This window comes from Balaenoptera physalus (assembly GCF_965194825.1).
Source record: "Balaenoptera physalus genome assembly, chromosome: 6".
Lineage (NCBI taxonomy): Eukaryota > Metazoa > Chordata > Mammalia > Artiodactyla > Balaenopteridae > Balaenoptera > Balaenoptera physalus.
Window position 1 is genome coordinate 119691797 of NC_138885.1, and position 20121 is coordinate 119711917.

A 20121-nucleotide genomic window follows, 5' to 3' on the forward strand; every position below is an offset into this window, starting at 1 on the left:
TAGGAGGGCTACCATGATACTTAGTATGGCACAGAACAGCTATTCACTAAAGGATGTGATTGAAGATCTATTCCAAATCAAAATTTGGTAATACCTGAAATATCCTTGGAATTCCTCCAGTATTGTAGTGAACTACTAGGCTGACTTTATTCTCTTTTTCCACAACTTCAAAGGATCCTTCTTTCCATTTTGTAATCCCAGTCTGCATACTTCGAATTCTGATAGGACCATGTATCTTCAGAGGAGACATACTTTCTTTAAAAATAAATTGCTTCTAGCCAAATTAAAAAGAAAAAAATATACCTTCACCTGACAGATTCTAAGGAAGAAAAATAAAATAAAATAATAAGTTACAATTTACTAGTGATTAAAACAAGAGTTTGAAAGAGAACATTTAATGAACCATCTTATGTCCTTTTCTCCATTTCAATAAACTACCTCTTACTAAGTATCCTCAAAGGCTTTGGTTAGCTGGATGGCACAGGTAAGAAAAACAAATGAAGCAGTCACTGACATTCAGTGACTGAATTTACCCACCTTTTATTTTTTCTGCACATGTTCTCTCCTTTGCCGTGTACCCGTGTCCATTAGTGTCTAAATTTTGCATTTTGTACCATTAACAACCATACTGATGCCACTAAAGGCAAGACAATCAGGAATATTAAAGATTCCATTCTCAGTGTGAGTGCCCATGGCAATATGAGCAACTTTTACCTTCCTTCATGATGCTAAAGGATCTTGAATTTCAAATATAAGTAAAAATATATTTTCAGTCAGCTGACTCCATTTGTTAGAATTGAGTTCCTAGCAAAACATCAAATCATATCACCAAATAATTCTTTCTACCAGTTGGTAGTCTATGCATATCCATATGTGAATAAATAATAAACTACTGTGAGAATAATGAGTAATTAATTGTGAGAATAACCAAATTAGTTTAAATGAATAAATAATTGTGAGAATAATCAAATTAGTTTAACCTAAAGAATTATATTACTTGAGAAAATCATTTATTCTCTAGGGAAAACAGCCAAACCAAAAAAAAAACCCTGTTCCTAAGATCCACCTACTATTTATGCTTAATATTACCATTCTTGGAAAGAATATTTACCAATTTTATCTTTGACAAATATTCAAATTTCCCAAGTGAACTTCTGATACTTACAGAAATGATAGAATGTCTAAGACTCTTCAAACCAGCTTACCAGATGTCAGCAAGTAAATGCAATTACAGTAACAGCAAAAAATGTTATCAAAGAGTGCGTGTGTTACACACATACACACATATATGCAATCATCTAAAATTAAAACAAAATTTATACTATAGCCTTCAAATCTCTAAAAACATTGCCTCTAATACAGATTCTTCCTTATAATTTAATAAATTAAAAATCATTAAACTTTGCCTCTGCCTAAACAGCTCAACTAGAAAAGCTAAAAGTAGTAGTATATGTACAAAGGAAAAGCATACTAGATCTACATATCAAGAGCCAGCTCTGTCACTTACTAATTTGTAACTTAACTTTCCTAACAACTAGTTTTCTCAACTGTAAAACAGGAATATGAAAATGCTAGTGTTGCAATATTAAATGAAGTAACACACATTAGGCACTCCACAGGCAGCAGCTTCAATATGAATGGAATTAGTGTCCACTTTCTGAATTTATTCCTTGTCTGCAACACCTCTTTATCCAAAGATCCCAGACAAATAACTTGTTAACAAGGGTCACCAACTCACTGCCTATAGAGGCCGGGTAGGTGACACAAATGACTTAGGCAGGCAGAATATGAAAACTGCTACTCAAATCTAGCCGGTTTTGCCATGTAGAAACAGTGAACCTAGCATTGCCAGATCATCTAATTCTTCAAGAAAATGACATCCAAATTTTATGTCAACTGCCCATTTCAAATTGTGGGCAATGAATTCAAACTTATTTTTAAAAGCCACAAATCAAACAAAACCCACCTGTAGGTAGAATACAGCCTGGGGAATCCTAGTTCGAGGCCTCTAGGTGCTGTACATCAAACAGCTAGGAATAACTTTAAAGAGAGAGATGAAAACACTTTGAATAGTTAAAGGTATTATGCATTGTAAGTCCTCTACTATTACTCACTCATCTCATCAAATTTTTTGAGTGCCTAATTGTGGACAGATTTAGATAGTATAATTGGCTGGGTGTATGAATCCATCAAAGTAATAAAGGCCACTACTGTTTACAGACCTGTTAATGTGACATTTTGCTCAAACTAGTAACTACAAAATCTGGGCCAGCAATGTGTTTGTAATGCTTTTTTTTACAATTAATAATTTGGTGCTTCATCATTTAGATATAGCCTTGAGATTTTTTCCACTCTGTCTCTCAGCACTGCCAAGAATATGTGGCCCCTCTCCTACTCCAGTTGCCCATGCCAGAAACATGAGTTATCTTTGACTTCTCTCTTGATGATTATTGGTATTGGACTGGAAATGGAAGGTAAAGTTGTCATTTCTACCTCCATATACCTTCCAGACATCTTTATAGTGAACTTCAGATCAAATCACATCACTCTCCTCAATATCATTCAACAGCTCCCCAATGCCCTCACAATTCAATCTAGACTCATTAACATGGCATAAACACTCTTCATGATCCAGGCCCTGCTTACCTCCCTATCCCCAACAAACCCTCCAAATCCACCCATCTAAACTACCTACAATTTCCCTAAAAAAGGCATATGTTCTCAAGCCACTGTACCTTTGCACACACTGTGGTCTACGTCCGCAGTATTTTTACCTACTCTCCCCATCCCCCACCACCCCCCTTTTTTTCTTCTCCTGGCTATAAAATCAAACTCAATTTAGATATTATTTTCTCTAAGAAGGCTTTCCCAGCTATCTTTCACTTTTTCTCTCACCCCATATCCACACTGACAGCACTGAATGCTTTTCTCTTCTGTTGTACCCTGTGCTTACCTCTAGGAGAGCATTTATCATATTGTATTATAAACTGTCTATTTACCTCTTTGTCTCTCCCTAGCTAGACTCTGCTGTTTGAAGACAGGAAATATGTTCTTTAGTCTTTGCATCCCCAATAGGACAGTGTCTGGCACACAAGAAACAAACTCATTATTCAAGAATAATGAACAAATGAGCACTATCAACTTTATTCGATTTACTGTTAAAATATACAGCAGCAGATACCAGAACCATAAATCCCTTTTATATGGCCAATATAGGATTATGTTTACTAAGCTCTCTACAAGAGTATCACTCTGCACTGTATACCTCATCTTCTGAATACTACATCTAGGCTTTTTCTATGTGCATCTGAATTTCTCCTAAATGCAAAACTGTCCACATATCTTGTTAAGATTCAATGAGAGAAAAATCATTTGTGAAAAACAAGAATATGTAGTTACAGAATGCATTATTAAAACAAAAAACATTAGTAAACTTGCCTAAACTGGGATTCATATAATTTACTGTTCAATGAAGAAACTCCACTTAAAGAAAGAGGTTTATCAAATTACCTCATCTTTCCTTATGTCAGGGTGCCAAATTAAAAGCAAATAACATAAACCCCAATTATCTTACTGCTTTCCTTAAAGACCAAAATGCAAGTAAAGGACATTGACCTTGATTCCTCCAACAAAAACATATTTTTAAAAATTAGATTATTTAACAAGATTTGGAGGTGAAGATCTGAACGTTCAATAAAAAAACTTTATTGGTTACTTCTGTTTCCCTCTATATAATTCTCTCTATATGTAATACATGATTTCTCTAGATATAATTCTCAAACATTTTGATGCAGTTTTGGTTTGTATAAAATTTTACATCAGATATTGAACATTTTCTTAGCCATTTCTATTAGCAATCTCTCTTTCTTCTACAAGAAAAAATCTAAAAGGTACAGGACATAAAATTGGCAGAATCAATAAGATTTTTTCTTAATGCCTCAAGCTAGTCCATTATCTGCTCTTGCACTAAATGAATTAACTATATTTACTTTTGTACACTGATCATATTATCAGGGTTTGCCCTACTTGGTTAAGAGAAAGAACACTAAGTTTCCTTTTTGGTATCTAGCATGATCCAGTAACAGTTAAACTTTCTATGAACCTAGGACAAAGACAAGGTTTCACTTAACTCTGTAATGCTAATTCACTATCAAAGCAATATTAGGAAGACAAAGTACAAGAAAAACCAATTATTCTTTAAGTACATCCAAAGAGATTCCCCTTTCCCTAAATTTCTTCACTATTATTAAAATTACTGTTCAATTTTGAGCAGGCTATGAAAAGCTCAATCAACAACACTGACAAGAATGCTTCTACACCCTCTACAGTTACTTAAATGCTCATATTTTAGGTACTGCTTTGAAAACATTCTTATCCAGAGGGTATTCTGTGGTTTAAGAAAGCATGCTAAAGCACAAAACTATTACTACAAAATAGAAGAAAACTGTCAATTCTTGCCAGTTTGCATACTCTTGGAAACATATATCCAAAATAAAAACATTACTTACTTTTCAGTGACTTTTTACTGAAAAACCCTATGTAATAACAATTCACCTTTATTCTGATCCTTGTGCCAAAGGCAATGCGCTCTTCTTGGGGAACTACTCATATTCTGCAGCTATGCCAGTTCTCCGGGAGCCATCAACTCAGCTAAAGAAAATATAAGTGTGCCTTTTTTAAAAACAACTCATTTACAAAATTAAAATTTTTTTAAAGTGATCATTTATACAACAAAAATTAACCCTTTGACTACTTAAAAACCACAAATTACTTTACTGAAAACATTTAATGCTCAAGATACACATATATACACACACACACACACACACGTAATCAACAGAACTCTAGGGATATATCTGCTGTGGAAAACAAGGGACTCCAGGACCATGCACCTTCAGCAATTTGTGTCTTGGTTAATTTACTCCTGCTACATTTTGAAACTAAGAAGGCAATGAAAAAAAGAGTATATCCTTTGTTGACTTTATAAACATTGTTACATAATGATGTCTTAAATCTTAAAATACCACTTCCATGATGTGTTGATACAAATTTCAAAAGGTGGGTAAACTTGGTTTTTACTTTTCTTTCAAAATTAACTTCATGGGCTTGTTTCCCAAATTTAGGCCTCTCAAAGCCTCAACTTTCCCTGAAGCTCTACCCAAACATTTCTCACTGCCTCCTTGAATACTATAACCTCAACTTTAAACTCCTTTGTTCACTTCGTAAAAAATCATTTATTGAGCTACTCCAATCTGTTGGCACTGTGTTAGGGATACACATGTGAACATGACACAGTCCTCGCCCTCTTTAAGAGACTCCCCAGACTTCCCTACATTTGTCCTTCCACTGTCATTCAGGCAAAAAGATCTTAGCATCAGCTTTAACCTCATTCTCATTTATCTAAAACACAGTCTTTTCATCACTACTACCCTAATTCAGAAATGCATCACTTTGCCATTCTTCCCACCTAGTATTTATTATGCAACATTTACTAAGCACAGTACTAAGCACCATACATGCAATATCTCATAATCGTCACAATAATCCTAAAGGATGGGGATTATTAATATCTCTATTTTACAAATGAGGAAACTGAGGCTTAGAGAGATCAGGTAATTTATCCATGGTTACAGAGTCAGTAAGAGACAAAACTAAGTCTAGCACCAGAAGCCATGTTTTTAACCACTATCTTATTGCATCCCCAATGATTTGTAGCAACTACTTTCCAGTCTCCATTCTCTCAAGATTTTTCTATCCAATAAATCCTTTACCCTATAATACCCTTTCTAAAGGACTGTTCTTTTTATCTCTTACCAACTAAAGTGTGCCTCCTTAACTTTCTCTCTAAAGGGGGCAGGGGGAGGGTGGAGGGACCCTGTCTTTTCTTTTGTACTCCCAACAAAATAACAGGCACTTAGTAAATGCGAAAATACGCGCTACTGATGCTAATTCCCCTCCCAAACATTAAAAAAAAAATTATTTTTATTTTACTATGGTAAGAATACTTAACATGAGATCTACCCTCTTAACAAATGTTGAAGTGTACAATACAGTATTGTTAACTATAGGTACAATGTTGTACGGCTTATCTCTAGAATTTATTCATCTTGCTTAACTGAAACTTTCTCCCAAACATTTTTAACAGCTCATCACTATCTAGAAAATAAATCCAAATGCTTCTGTGTTTGGCACTCCTACTTTTAATTTTCTATTTCTCAACATAAATCCTGTTCTACACACACAAATTATTAAATTTTAGTATTTTCTTCCATAACTACCACCAACCACTTACTTAAACATGGAATTTTCCTTTATATATTTTTGGAAACCTCATCTTCACTGGTCTCATACTTTAACCTGTTGTTAAAATATATAAACCACTGCTCTGATTTCTAAGGGCTTTCTTTCCTAAAAAGATCCATAAGACAAATGCACAAAGAGATAAAATTAGTGTGGTCGCTGAAAGTAAAGAGAGAAGTTGACCTAGATAAAGTTTATCTCCAATTCAAAGAGTCTAAAATCTGAATGATTCTGACATAAGAATGGGTAAAATCATCCAAAGCTGGAAAACCCTTTGGTTTTTTGTGTCCTTTAATTTGTCTGCAGAGTGAAAAAAGATGCTTGTCATCAGATGACAAGAATATCAGTAAGCTGGTGTTTCCCAAAGACATGATGCTTCTTATAGCAAGCTCCAATTTATTTATTCATTTAACAAATTCTTGAGAAATAGAAATGAAATAGTTCCTAACCCATATTCTAGTAGAAGACACATTTTAAATAATCACACAAGTAAATATACAATTAAAAGTTCTGAAAAATGGTATAAAGTTCAGGCATGATGAAAGATTATAATAGGGTACCTGATTTAAGGACCGGGGTGGGCTTTTAAGCAGAGAAATGATGTGTTACTGCTGAATGGAAAAGTGATGTGGTTTGTTTGGGTCTGGGGAAGAGAGTGAAAGGAGCAAGAATGAAAGAAATTAGGACAACCAGACAGGAGAGTATTGAAGTGATTCAGCTTATAAAGACAATTACAATAACAATGAATGCTCACTGGCTATTTACTCTACGTCAGGTGCTTACCATGGTTATTTAATTTAATCCTCATAGCAATCCAATAAGGTGATTATTATTCCCACTTTACAGATGGGAATATAGGAAACATTAAGTCCAGGAGAGAGAGGACTGTGGCTTGAACTAGAAAAGTGCTAATGAAAATGTACAGAAATAGATTAAAGACATATAATGAAAGTAAGAATAAACAGAACTTGAAGAGGGTATAGATACATGGGATGAGGGCTTTCAGGTTTCTATACTATGTAAATGGATAAATGGATATACCACTTAATGAAATAGGATACCAGAAGAGAAAGCATTTGGGTATGGAGAGAATTAAGACTGGTTTCAGACATGTTATATTTGAAATTCCTAAGAAAAAAAATCAAGTTGAGATGTCAAGCAGACAGTTGGCTATTTAGATCTTGAGCTGAAAACAAAAGGAACACGCTGGAAATAAAACTTCTCATCAATATACAGGTAGAATTTAAAGCATAGGGTGGAAGGGAAGAGTAAAAGGAGAACAACCTAGGACTGAACCCAGATAACCATTTTACTCCATCAAACATCTCTCCCTATGATAATCGATTACTTTGATGTCAACAGGCCTTTCAGTCCTCATTCAACTTTACGTTTCAGCAGAATTCAACATTATTGATAACTTCCTTTATCTTTTCTACAAGACTTGGACTCCTCTGATTACTAAACACCAAGAATCCCTCAGGTGCTCCTCCCTTTCTTTTCTAGCACTGTACTCTCTTTAGGCAATTTCATCCACATCCATAGCTTCAATTACTATCAACATGACAGATGACATCTATATATTATATACGTTTACCTATATATCCAGCTCAGAGCTCTCCTCTGAGCTCCAACCCAGTATATCCCAACTGCCTACTTGACATCCTCTGTTAGATAGCTTTTCCTGTTAGAGACTTCTCAGACACTGCCACCCCAAAAAAGGTATTTACACAGAGCCTAAATTTTGAAAGGATTACAAAACCACTACAGACCAACTCTTCAGACACAGAATTTTGTCATCAATTATCATTTCCTTTCACGGTTCATGACCTAAAACAGGTAAACCTGACAACCTGATCTGATGGCTAGAGATGGGGACCAACCAAAGGCATTAAAAAATACAAATCATGCCTTTTAGTGAGAAATGGTTAGGAGAGAAGGTGAAGAACAGTCAAGAGAGTGAAACAGTATCATATCCCAAGGCCTGATGGACATGCGGCAACGGAAGTCACCTGAAGGGATAGCAGGCCTCCTAAGGGACGAGTGGCGGACGACAGACCCTAGCAAAGAAGGGTCAGGTTCGGGTCGCAGACGGAGCGAGTGACAGTAAAGACCAGGTCGAAGAAGAGGAAAAGCCTGGGAAAAGACCTAAGTGGAGTACCTGTGAGGCCAGAGGGGGCGTCGCGAGGATGGGGGCGGGCTGAGCAGCACCGGGGCGAACTCCAGAAGAGTGAACGCCAAGTGGGCGGACTGCACTGGGTGGGTGGGCCGGGGGGGCTGGGGGAGCCAGGGTCGGGGCGCCAGGGTAAAACGGCTCAGTTGAGACGCTCGCCGGGCCCACCTTACCTGTGCCTGCGAGTTCGGAGCCTCGGACAGGCCTGCCGGAAGCACGGAGTCCGCGCGGAGGGGGAGGAGCCGGGGGTTAGGAAGGAAGGGACACCGGGCACGAAAGAGAGGGGCCGCTCGCTCCCCCAGTCAGGGAGAGCGGCTGATGGCGGGAACTGTGACCACACGCAAACACGCACGCACGCACGCACACCCGACGCGAGCAGATGAGGCGCATGCGCCCCAGCCTGAAAACTCCGCCCCTTCCACGCCCTCGCCCCGCCCCAGTACGAGCGAAGTTTCGCCCCAGCCCTGACCGTAGTACGCATGCGCACTTCCTACTTCACTCACTTTGGCCCTCCCACCCTTTCCCTCCTACTCAGCCCAGTTGGGCATGCGCACTACTTGTCCTCCCGGGACTGCCCAGCTTTTCCCGCCCTTCACTGGCCTCCGGAGAAGGGTCAGAGTTCACGCCCTTCTCTGGAGATACCTGCTCCAAGCCGGGGATGCGGGGACTAGTAGGTGGCGGATGTCCTTCCGGTCCTGAAACTTAAGGGACAAAGGACAAACTCTAGGACTGTTAACTCCAAGAGCTGAGAGGCGGGAAGAGGTTGTGTGGGCGGGGTCAGGGGTGAAAGGTCAGAGGGGCTGCGAAGGGGCGGAGCGAGCCGGATGCGGATGGCGGCTGCGGCGGCTCATCTGCTTCGGCGGTAGAGGCGCTGAAGCTGGGACGCGGGTCGGGCGTGTCCGGCGGTGGGAGGAGAGCGGCGGCCGCTCCCAACATGCACAGTCTGGCGACGGCTGCGGTAAGTGACTGGGCTGCCCAGCCTGGGCCCAGAACGCCACCTCAGCCTGGCGTTTCGGCCTTTTCTCCCAGCTCCCTGTGTCGGGCCGGGAGTCCTGCTCCTCCTGCCCTCAACCCACGAGGTCCCGGCCCCCCTCCTCGCCGCGCTTGGCTGTGGCGGAGCCGGCCCCCACTTTCCTCGCCGGCCAGCTCCCGCGGTCTCTGACGCCGCGTAGCGCGTTCTTTTCTGGCCCCGGGGCCTGGTCCCGCGGCTGGAGCGCCTCTCTCGCGGCCCGGACGGGCCATTCATTGATTCATTTCGCTGACCAACAGTTTCAGGGCGCCAGTTGCGTGCTTGGCGTTGGCGGGGGCGAGGGCACTTCCGCAGTCCGCCTGACACTGCCCGTGCTCTCGGAACTCCCTGCCTAGGCACATCGCGGCGGGGAGGAAATGGCTTCTAGCTCAAACCACTTGCTTTACAGATGCAAAATCCGAGACCCGGAGAAGCGAATAGTTATTATGTCCGACTGACGGTTCTCTGCGCTTAAAACCTTTTTTCACACGTCTCATTTTACTAGCGTGATCCTTTACCAAGAAAAACAGATAGTGTAAATTAATCTATGTGAAGTAACCCTGTGGTCTCCCATTGCATTGAGAGAAAATCCAAACTCTTTGCCTTGGCCTACAAGGCCCTCCCTGAACGTTATGTTCCTTACCCAGGTTTTCAGCCTCTTATGTCACTTGCTCCGCAGGCTCCAGCTACACTGGCCGCCGTTCCATCTCTTCTACTTAACGCTTTTCCACTCCAGGTTGCATCTCTTACACACACACACACACACACACACACACACACACACACACACACACACACACACACACACACACACACACACACACACACACACACACACACACACACACACACACACCCATCCATGTGGGTGTCCGGCTCCTTTTCCCTCAGGTCTCTGTCTTAATCTCCCTAGAGTTGCCGTCCCTGACCGCCCTATTTAAAGTAGTTCTGTAACCCCCCCAACTTTTCTCTGTTAGAGTACCCTTCAAAGAATTGATCCCAACTTGTAATTTTTGTATTCATTTACTTGTTTGTTATTTGTCCCCCTTTTGAGGTCAGGGACAGGGATCATGTGGGTCCTGTTTATATGGTTACTCCAGTGCCAGGTCAGTTCCTGGCACCAAGTAAGGGCTCAAATATTTTGCTGAATGACGCGGTATAGATGAGGGAGGTGACTACTGAGAGCAAATAGCCGTAATGGGCAGACAGGATCTTGTGATTTGAGCATATTCTTCTGAATGCCCATCCAGCTTTTTCAGTTTCACCAAGGTGAAGTGACTTAAAGAGAAAGTAATATACTAAAGTTGCATTACCAGGCAAAATAACATAAATCCTAAATAGAAGACAAAAGTTGTCTCAACTTTAAATTTAAAGTCAGAAAGTGAGCTGAGTGTGACTAGGCTACAGACAGCATTGTCATTTCCAGGGCCAGTGGCATCTCTGCCTCCTGGCACCATGTTTCTAAAGTGTTTGTAACCTTTCACAGAGAGAGGTACCTTTTATATATCTCTTAACTAGGTGACTGCAATTTCCCCAGCTTTTTTGTTTCTTCCAGATTTTATATGTAATATGGGAAGAAGCTAGTCAGAAAATGAGGTTGTTGCTGGTAGGAGGGGGGCAGGTTAAACAAAGGATTCTGCTAAGTTTGGCTCGTCCATCTCTCAAAATCTGGTTGTCTTCTCTAGGCTTTGATACCAAGCTGCTCTTTCCCCTGTGCCTCCCCAGACTCTACCTATTCAATTCCTTTTCTTTTTAGTTGCTCCCTAATACATCTTTTGAACAGCCATTAGAGCTGTGGTTCATTACTTAAAATACTCAGTACGTGTTTCTTCAAGTAAATTTACAGTGCCTTACCTTTATTTAGAAATTGAGCTTTTGATACTTTTTCACCTGTTATGCTGTTTGGGCTACACAAAAGCTCTGACAAGTTCATTTGTACCACTCATTCACTGGAATATTTGGTTAGTGAATCTGAAGCACAAAAAAAGTTGAACCACCTCTTTCCCAACCCTTAATGCCTTCCATTAGGCTAAACTGCCTGTGTTATTCTGATCTGGGTAAAGGGACACTAATGGTATATATCCCTCACTAAAAACTGAGGAGTTAATAATACATGCAGCAGTGCCTGCAATAATCTAAACCGCTTGAGAAGATGCTTACTTTTTGTCTAATGATGAAAATTTGTGTGTATCTTTATTTCTTTTTTTGAATAACAAGTAAATCACTTCAGCTAGGGAGATAATACTATCAAAGGAGAATGTGATCACATACAAATGCAGGATGTTATTCACTAGATGGAGGAATTGAGATCATTTGGGATATGTCTTAAATTTTGACTCTTTCCTTTAGTATTTTATTATGCCAGCAATTTGTAGTATACTGGACTCTTCTCATTCTTTGCAGAATACATCCTAACATCTTCATTATTGCCATTGCAGAATATAATTTCTTTCTCACATCTACTAAATAGAAACAGAAATACCCCACAGGATTGTATTAAATAAGAATAAGAAAGTGCTCAGGGGTTGGCTAGGTTTATTCATTGGTTAAAAGACTTGCTCCCACACTTCAGCCTTGGGACTCTAATTCCTGCCTCAGCAAAGTAACAGATCACCTGTTGTGGACCTTGAAGACTGCTTCAGCTTAATAGAACCACAGATCTTCACATACCATGGGTCTTTTGTGATGAATGTTATGCTAGTGATCTAAAACAGCAAACGTAAACCTTTAGGAGATGCATTGGGTATGCTTTGTTTTTTGGTTTTTTTCCCCACTGATTTCCAGTGGCAATTCTGACATCCTTAAACCCTTGCTTTTTCCTCACTTTCCACGTAACCAGCAGCTGCATTAGTCATTTTATATCTCTTTGTTGAAGCAGTGCTAGACCCCTCCTCTTTGGCAAGTAGAAAGAACATGATGCACTCTGAAGGATCTAATTCAGACAACTGTCTCCTGTTGAAGATTTAAGCAAATTAACCAACTTTTCTTTGTTTATTCACTTCCATTTTTAAAAAGTTATTTTGAAGAACATTCTGGCCCTTATTTTATAAAGATATGAGGATAGTTAAGCTAATTTAGTATTTCCCTTTGGCACTATTAAGAAAGTGTGTTTTCTTGTTATATCATCATTATGTAGACACCCAAAGCCACGTGTTGAGTCATCTCCAGACTTCAGAAATAATCTCTATTTCAGTCTAATTCCATTTTTTATTCACTATCACATATTCATCGATAAGAAAACCAACAGCTGTTTTGGTCCTCGAACATGAAATTTTATTGATAGATTTGGCCATTTTCTGTTTAAGAAAGCCATCAACAACAATTTTTTAGTTTACTCAAGAGGGGGAATCATAATTTCTTTCCCATTTATGGGTAAATGTGGATCTTTTCTAAGTTCTAAATATCTTCTTTTCACATTCTGTTAAGATTTTTCGGAAGTGGAAGACCAACTATCAGTACCCTGTGTTAGTGACACTTGGAGTTAACCATTGGTGACTCACTTTGATAAATGTCTTATTAAGCTTCACTGAAAGAAAAAAGTTACTTGAAATACATTTTCCACATATAAACCAATAAACAGGAAAGGGGGGAATGAGTCCCTCCTAGTTGATAGTACATTTTTTAACACATCTGTTAAAAGGAAAGGACCACTGACTCTAAGCAGGTTATAGCTAAAAGTATATAGTTACATGTAATTGATCTTGTTTTTGATGTTGGAAGTGTTGAGGGTGATAACTAATAGTCCATATCAGACTTCTCATAAATGACTTTGCCTCTGGGTATGTTAATTGAACCCACTATTTACTCAAATCCAACTGTAACAGAATATCAAACTTAAACTTCTGTATTGGGTTCTTAAATAATTTCTTCAACTTGGAGGAATATTTGTGATTTCAATCCTGTAGACCAAGTAGGACTCACTGATTCTATAGAGAAGTAGACTAGAGTTTAAATGTAAATCTGCCATATACTTGTTCGTGTGAACTTTAGTATATTAAACCTCCCTGAACCTGTTTCCTCTTAGAATTTTGAGAATAATTTGAGGTAATCCACAGTGACTGGCACATAGTATGTTCAATAAACATTGCCTCCTATTAAAAGTTCCTAGAAAAATCAAACCTAGTCTATAGTGGAGGGCTGAGTGTGGGGTTTTCTGAAAGGAATATAGAGAATTTGGGGGGGATAATGGAATGTCCAGTAATGTATCTTGATTGTGGTGGTGGTTATTTGGGTATATAGGTTTCTCAAAATTCATTGAAATGTACACTTAAATGGGTGCCCTTAAAAGTTTTATTGTATGCAAATTGTACCTTAATAAAATTGATTTTTTTGTAGCCAGTTAGATTAGTCTCTCACTTGTAACTAAAGAAAGAAATTTTTGAGATTTTAGAGCTGAGACTTTGATAATTAATTTAGTTCCCTCATATAACCAATGATAAAATGGAGGCTTAGAAAAGTAAATGATTTATTCTAGGTCACACAATTGTAAAAATGGCAAAACTGTTTTGAAGCCACTTCTAGCTCCCAATCCAGTGTGCATTCCAGTTAGGTACTTGTGTAGTTGCTTGCAAATCAAGGTCTTTCCTATTATTTTTATTTTTATTTATTTTTAATTCTTTTTTGGCCACACTACACGTGGCTTGCAGGATTTTAGTTCCCTGCTCCCTGGATCAAACCCGGGCCCCCTGCAGTGGAAGGTCAGAGTCCTAAACACAGGACCACCAGGGAATTCCCAAGGTCTTTCTTATTCTTAAACTTGATAAACATGTTCTTAATTCTAGGTCTGTAAAAGGGGTACAGGCAGGATCTATGAATTCCCTGAAATTATGTGTAAATTTTAGGTAAAAATAAATTATGTGCAAAACAATTTTCAATTGTGTATTTTTCTAAGGAAAAGATCCAGAGATTTCAATTCAAGAAATGCTAACCTCTGCTCTTGTGGTAGTATCCTGCCGTTATTGTTAATGTGTTTAAGTTAGGTAGTCTCCAAAAGGGAAGTCAGGTAAATTAGCTTTTCTGCCACTGGACGGTGTGTGCTAGTAGATTGTATCAGCCACAGCCTCAGAAAATATTAGTAAATTATAAATTAAAGAATTGTAGCAATTGAACTAGGAATCTTTAGAGGTAATCTTTAAATAGAGAATTGGAGGAGGAGGAAGTCTGCCCACCATTTACTCATAGTTCCATCAGTTGTAAAAGGAGGATGATAACCACGGTGCTGTGATCATTCAATGAAACCATGTTTTTTAAAAGTACAATACAGGGACTTCCCTGGTGGCGCAGTGGTTAAGAATCCGCCTGCCAATGCAGAGAACACAGGTTTGATCCCTGGTCTGGGAAGATCCCACATGCCGCAGAGCAACTAAGCCCCTGCGCCACAAGTACTGACCCTGCGCTCTGGAGCCTAGCCCGCGTGCCACAACTACTGAAGCCCTCGCACCTAGAGCCCGTGCTCCGCAACCAGAGAAGCCACCACAATGAGAAGCCTGCGCACCGCAACAAAGAATAGCCCCAGCTCACCGCAACTAGAGAAAGCCTGTGTACAGCAACGAACACCAAACACAGCCAATAAATAAATTAATTTTTTAAAATAAATAAATAAAAGTACAATACAGTTCCCTCTCTTTCCTCATCTACCCCACCCCCTCTTTTACTTCCCACTCCCTTTTAGGAAGGCATCAATTTTCAGATTCTAACATTTTTGTGACAGGTGTGCCTAAATGATCTTTGGGATTCAGAAGGAGAGTCAGATGCATTTGGGGTTTTTGTTACCATCAAGATCTAGTAAGATGCTGGAGTTGTGCTTTGGGGCTTTATTCAGGGATTAAGTCCAAAGTATTTTATCAATCGTCTGGTAATACAAGTTAATGTAGAAATCAGTGCATAATTCAAACTGTAAAAATATGGGAATTCCCTGGCGGTCCAGTGGTTAGGACTTGGCGCTTTCACTGCCGGGTCCCGGGTTCCAAGATCCTTCAAGGCAAGCAGCACGGCCAAAAAATAAAAATAAAAAAAAGAGTAAAAATACTTCCTTTTTCTCCAAAATAACTAAATTTCCTTGTGTGTTATAAAATTACTTGTTGATGTAGGTAGGGAAGGGATGTGTGTGTGTGTGTGTGTGTGTGTGTGTGTGTGTGTGTGTGTTGGTGGTTATCACTAGCTAAATTATGCCCATCTGAGCCATGATTTGACATATGGAACTATGTCAAACTATTTCACCGACTTTTCCCATTAAAATGATGGTTATTAAGTACCTCATAATCTCAATAAGTAGAGAATTTCTCCTAGTATCAATGATACTGTTCAGGGGTGCTGATTGTTTTTCAGATTCTGCTGAACTAACAGCAGTTAACATTTTAATTTTTGTCTGAGATTTTTATGTATTTCCTATCTCTTTTGTCTAGGTCACAGTAAATAGTTTTTTGGAAAGTTGTGTTTAGATCAGACCTAATCTTTCAGGCAAGTGAGAAGCAGCATTAGCGAGGCAGTTAAGAGTATGGACTCTGCTGCCAGACCGCCTGAATGCAAATCCTGGGCTTTGCCACTTAACTTTTAAATAACTTCTCAGTTTTCTCATCTATGAAATGAGGGTGGTAATGACAAGTATTTATTTAAGACAGTGCCTAACAGAGTAAGCACTATGTATGTGAGCAAGAAATAATTGTATTCATCCAATAACAAATAGGTATTCAGTGGGTTTAAACTAACTCCTCCTATTAAATTTGGGGCAAAATTCACCAGGGGTGATGAAAAGGAGGGTCCCTACCTCAGATATTTCCTGGTACCAAACTGCCCTAACTGCCTTCTCGTTGTTAGAGTGGCTGCAGAACTCATCTCTAAGCTTATACCTGAGGGCCACATTACCACCCACCTGACGTCCCTAGCTCTCTTAGAACTAAAGTCCAATGGAGGCTGCAGTTCCCACAAGCAGCTTCAGAAGTTGGAGTATTACTGGCAGCAGGAGGTCATGGCCTTAGGGACCCAAGTAGGCCCCAGATATTGACCCTCCAGAGTGCCAGCACCACTCCAGGGGCACGATCTCCTCTGCTGTAGTCAAACCAGCTCTGGAAATGGAATATGTGGAGATAGGACCTGGTGTTCAGAAGCCACAGTATGCTGACTGGTGTCTACCAATGCAGCCCGGCGTTGTTCACCTAGGGTACCCCGGGACAGGATAGGGTGCAGGGTGCTGGGTACAAGTCACACATTGGCTCTAGAGAGGGTGATGGAGTTTACTGATGGTGGTGTCTGGATGACAGGCCTCTAGGAATGAGTAATGACTAATCAGGATAGATACTATATTGCTGGAGCATTGTCTGTGGGGCCCTCTTTAGGATTGTGGGTCATCCAAGAGACTGTGGGCAGGAAACCCAAAGCTAAAATTTTAGCCCTTGTTTTTACTGAGCTTTTAAGGTGATGTAATACTCTAAATATAAACGTATCCTATCTTCTGGTGGGAATTACATTTCCAAAAATAATTTTTAAAGTCAAGGGCCTATCTGTGGCAACATAGAAAAGTCAAGTGCTTGGACCATACTGTTTTTGCTGTTGGGAGCGGAGGGCAGGAAAACTACCCTATTCCTTCTACATCATTTAGGAGCCTATGTTTTCTTGAGGAGCATCACTGATGGGAATTACAAAACAGCTTTTAGCAGATTACTCTGAGGCACTTAAAGAGGACTTAAGTTACGTGGTATTTTAGTCCGTTTAGCAGAACACCTTGTGGTTCATTCTAGCAAGCAGGAGAAATGATAAACGTTAAACTAAAAGCTTCTAATCAAGCTTCCATTTATAGAAGGCGATTGTTCAGCTCGAGTAAATGTGACTACTCCTCATAGTCCATCTTAGACTTCATTCTGTTCTTCAGCAAAGACAGCTGTCCTTTTTGTTCCTCATTTTTATATCTGTGCCGTGGGTAGGGCATGATTCTATCACACTAAGGTGTAGTGGGAACATGTGCATAGTGTGAGAAGCTGGTGTAATATGGTTCAAGAAAGATTGGAATATGCAACTTTATACTTGGGTGAATTGAGCAAGTTAATTCCTCTGAACATTAGTAGTTTCATCTGCAAGTGTAGATCCCTTTTTTCTGTCTACCTACCCTATAATTCCTCATGGTTTTGGGGGAAATTAAGTGAGAAAATATTGGTCTAGGGATGGAAATCACCATGAATTTGTTAGGACTTTAGAGCCAGAAATAGCAATGGTAATCATTTTTCTAGTCTCCTATCTTATCTTCCAGATAAGAATAGTTAAGGGACTTAACCAAGGTAACAAGCCTATTTGACAAATGTGCAGAATTATAGAAGTGCTCAAATTTTTTGGAATATTGAGATTCTTTAGCACAATAATGAAAGCATGTTCTGTTTATATAGTCCCTACATGAGTAAGGAGTGAATGACTCTCCAAGGGGTGGAGGTACAATATGTATAAGAATCATTAGAGGGGGGAACTTTTCCAAATTACATAGATTTTCTGCTTCATGGTGGGGGATGCTGGAATTACTGGGGAAGGAAGAGCAATGGGGGGAGGCTGTTTTCTTTCAAAAACCATCATAGGCACATGGTTAAAAAAAGTTTAAACTACATGCAGAAGATTTTATTGTATACAATGACAAGTAGGTCTCCCACATACATTCCAACCTTAGAGGTAACTACTGTTAACAGTTTCTTATGTGTCCTTCTAGAAATGTTGTATATCAATATATAAGAATATATGTGTGTGTTAATGGAAGCGTATATGCTGTTCTGCACTCTTTTTGGGGTTTTTTTTGTTTCTTATTTAGTATCAGCACAGTATAGAGCTAACTCTTTTTTAAGGGGCTATGTAGTATTCCATATAAAAATGTACCCCTGTATATTTAACCAGTTCCTTATTGATAGATGTTGATAGACCAAGTTTTCTGCTTTTAAAATAGTGCAACGGTAAACATTCTGGTATGTCTTCACTACAGCCCAAATAGACCTGTAGGATAAATTTCTAAACATGGAATTATTAAACAGTGTGTGCCTTTTAGATTTTGATAGATTGAATTCATTTACATCAAGTATATGTATTTAGAAAAGCTCCCCTGGTATTTACAAAAAATATATTCCTTCCAAAGGCTACTGCAGAGTAAGATGTGATTTGACTCTAATGAAACTCACATGTTTACTTTCTTGTTTTCACTTGAAGCCTGTGCCTACTGCACTGGCTCAGGTGGATAGAGAAAAGATCTATCAATGGATCAATGAGCTGTCCAGTCCTGAGACAAGGGAAAATGCTTTGCTGGAGTTAAGTAAAAAGCGAGAATCTGTTCCTGACCTTGCACCCATGCTGTGGCATTCATTTGGTACTATTGCAGCACTTTTACAGGTGGGTATATATCCACGAGTTGCATGTCATTCCTGTTTATCACACTTGTATCTGTCTGCCTTTGGCCAAATGATTATGAAAACTTTGGTAGGATGGTTTTTTTCTTTTTCTTTTTATTATTTTTTTAAACTTTATTTATTATTTTTTAATATAAATTTATTTATTCGTTTATTTTTGGCTGCGTTGGGTCTTCATTGCTGCGCAGGGGCTTTCTCTAGTTGTGAGCAGAGGCTACTCTTCATTGAAGTGCACAGGCTTCTCATTGCAGTGGCTTCTCTTGTTGCAGAGCACGGGCTCTAGGCGTGCGGGCTTCAGTAGTTGTGGCATGCAGGCTCAGTAGTTGTGGCCCACGGACCGTAGAGCACAGGCTCAGTAGTTGTGGCGCACGGGCTTAGTTGCTCTGCGGCATGTGGGGTCTTACCGGACCAGGGATCGAACCCGTGTCCCCTGCACTGGGCAGGCGGATTCTTAACCACTGCGGCATCAGGGAAGTCCTAAACTTTATTTTTTTAATTAGTTTATTTATTTATTTTGGCTGCACTGGGTCTTCGTTGCAGCGCGTGGGCTCTTTGTTGCGGCGTGCGGGCTTTTCTACTTGCGGTGCACGGGCTCTAGAGCATGTGGGTTCAGTAGCCGCAGTGCGCGGGCTTAGTTGCGGTATGTGGGATCTTAGTTCCCCGACCAGGGATCGTACCCGGGCCCCCTGCATTGGGAGCACGGAGCCTTAACCATTGGACCACCAGGGAAGTCCCAGAATGTTTTTTTTTTTAATGTTAGCATTTGTAAGAATCTGTTTTAGAAAAGTCTAAGGTACTTGTTAAAATGCAGATTCTTGGATCTTACCCAAGAGATTTGATTTATTTAGTCTAAGATGAAAAATCTGTATTTTTAACAGGCAGCTCCCCCACACCCAGGTGATTCCAATGTATGTGGTGTAAGAACTACACTTTGAGAAACACAACTTTAGGAGTACTACAAAATAATATTTACTACATGGTGGGGGGGATGGAAAGGAAGGTATAAGAACTGAAAGGTATATTCTGGGGAAAGAAAATGTTAAGATAAAGGTATAACAGCTGTAGGATTAAAGGTGGGTATTCTTGTACATTGAAGAATACATAACTGAAATTTGGTTCTGACCAGAATGGTCATTTGTGGGGAATAAATTGATATGGTATAGTCCTAAGAACCAAGATAGAATGATCATCCTTTAAAGTATTGTCCATAATTCCCAATAATTAGATTAATTTTTTTAATCTGTTAAGTAAATTCATATTCTGTCCCTGCA

General features: G+C 39.6%; 2 protein-coding genes across 13 annotated transcripts in view; one reads left to right on the top strand and one right to left on the bottom strand.

The window, feature by feature from the left end:
* Positions 1-8841, bottom strand: part of USP37 (ubiquitin specific peptidase 37) — a 90882-nt gene extending 82041 nt beyond the window's left edge. For 2 of the 12 annotated variants that reach the window (XM_082466082.1, XM_082466080.1), the window contains exons 1-5: positions 8644-8841; positions 4509-4650; positions 3000-3083; positions 1967-2040; positions 95-319 (exon numbers count right to left, since the gene is read on the bottom strand). In XM_082466082.1, coding sequence (XP_082322208.1) covers positions 95-250 — 156 coding nt within the window. In that variant the 5' untranslated portion in view covers positions 251-319; positions 1967-2040; positions 3000-3083; positions 4509-4650; positions 8644-8841. Of the gene's footprint in view, positions 1-94; positions 320-1966; positions 2041-2999; positions 3084-4508; positions 4651-6292; positions 6944-7083; positions 8429-8458; positions 8601-8643 lie in introns of those variants that run through there. The other 10 variants (XM_082466083.1, XM_082466081.1, XM_082466086.1 and 7 more) reach the window with 9 other exon arrangements.
* Positions 8842-9295: 454 nt separating this feature from the next.
* Positions 9296-20121, top strand: part of CNOT9 (CCR4-NOT transcription complex subunit 9) — a 31252-nt gene continuing 20426 nt past the window's right edge. The window contains exons 1-2 of the mRNA XM_082466112.1: positions 9296-9428; positions 18654-18833. Coding sequence (XP_082322238.1) covers positions 9405-9428; positions 18654-18833 — 204 coding nt within the window. The 5' untranslated portion in view covers positions 9296-9404. The remainder of the gene's footprint in view (positions 9429-18653; positions 18834-20121) is intronic.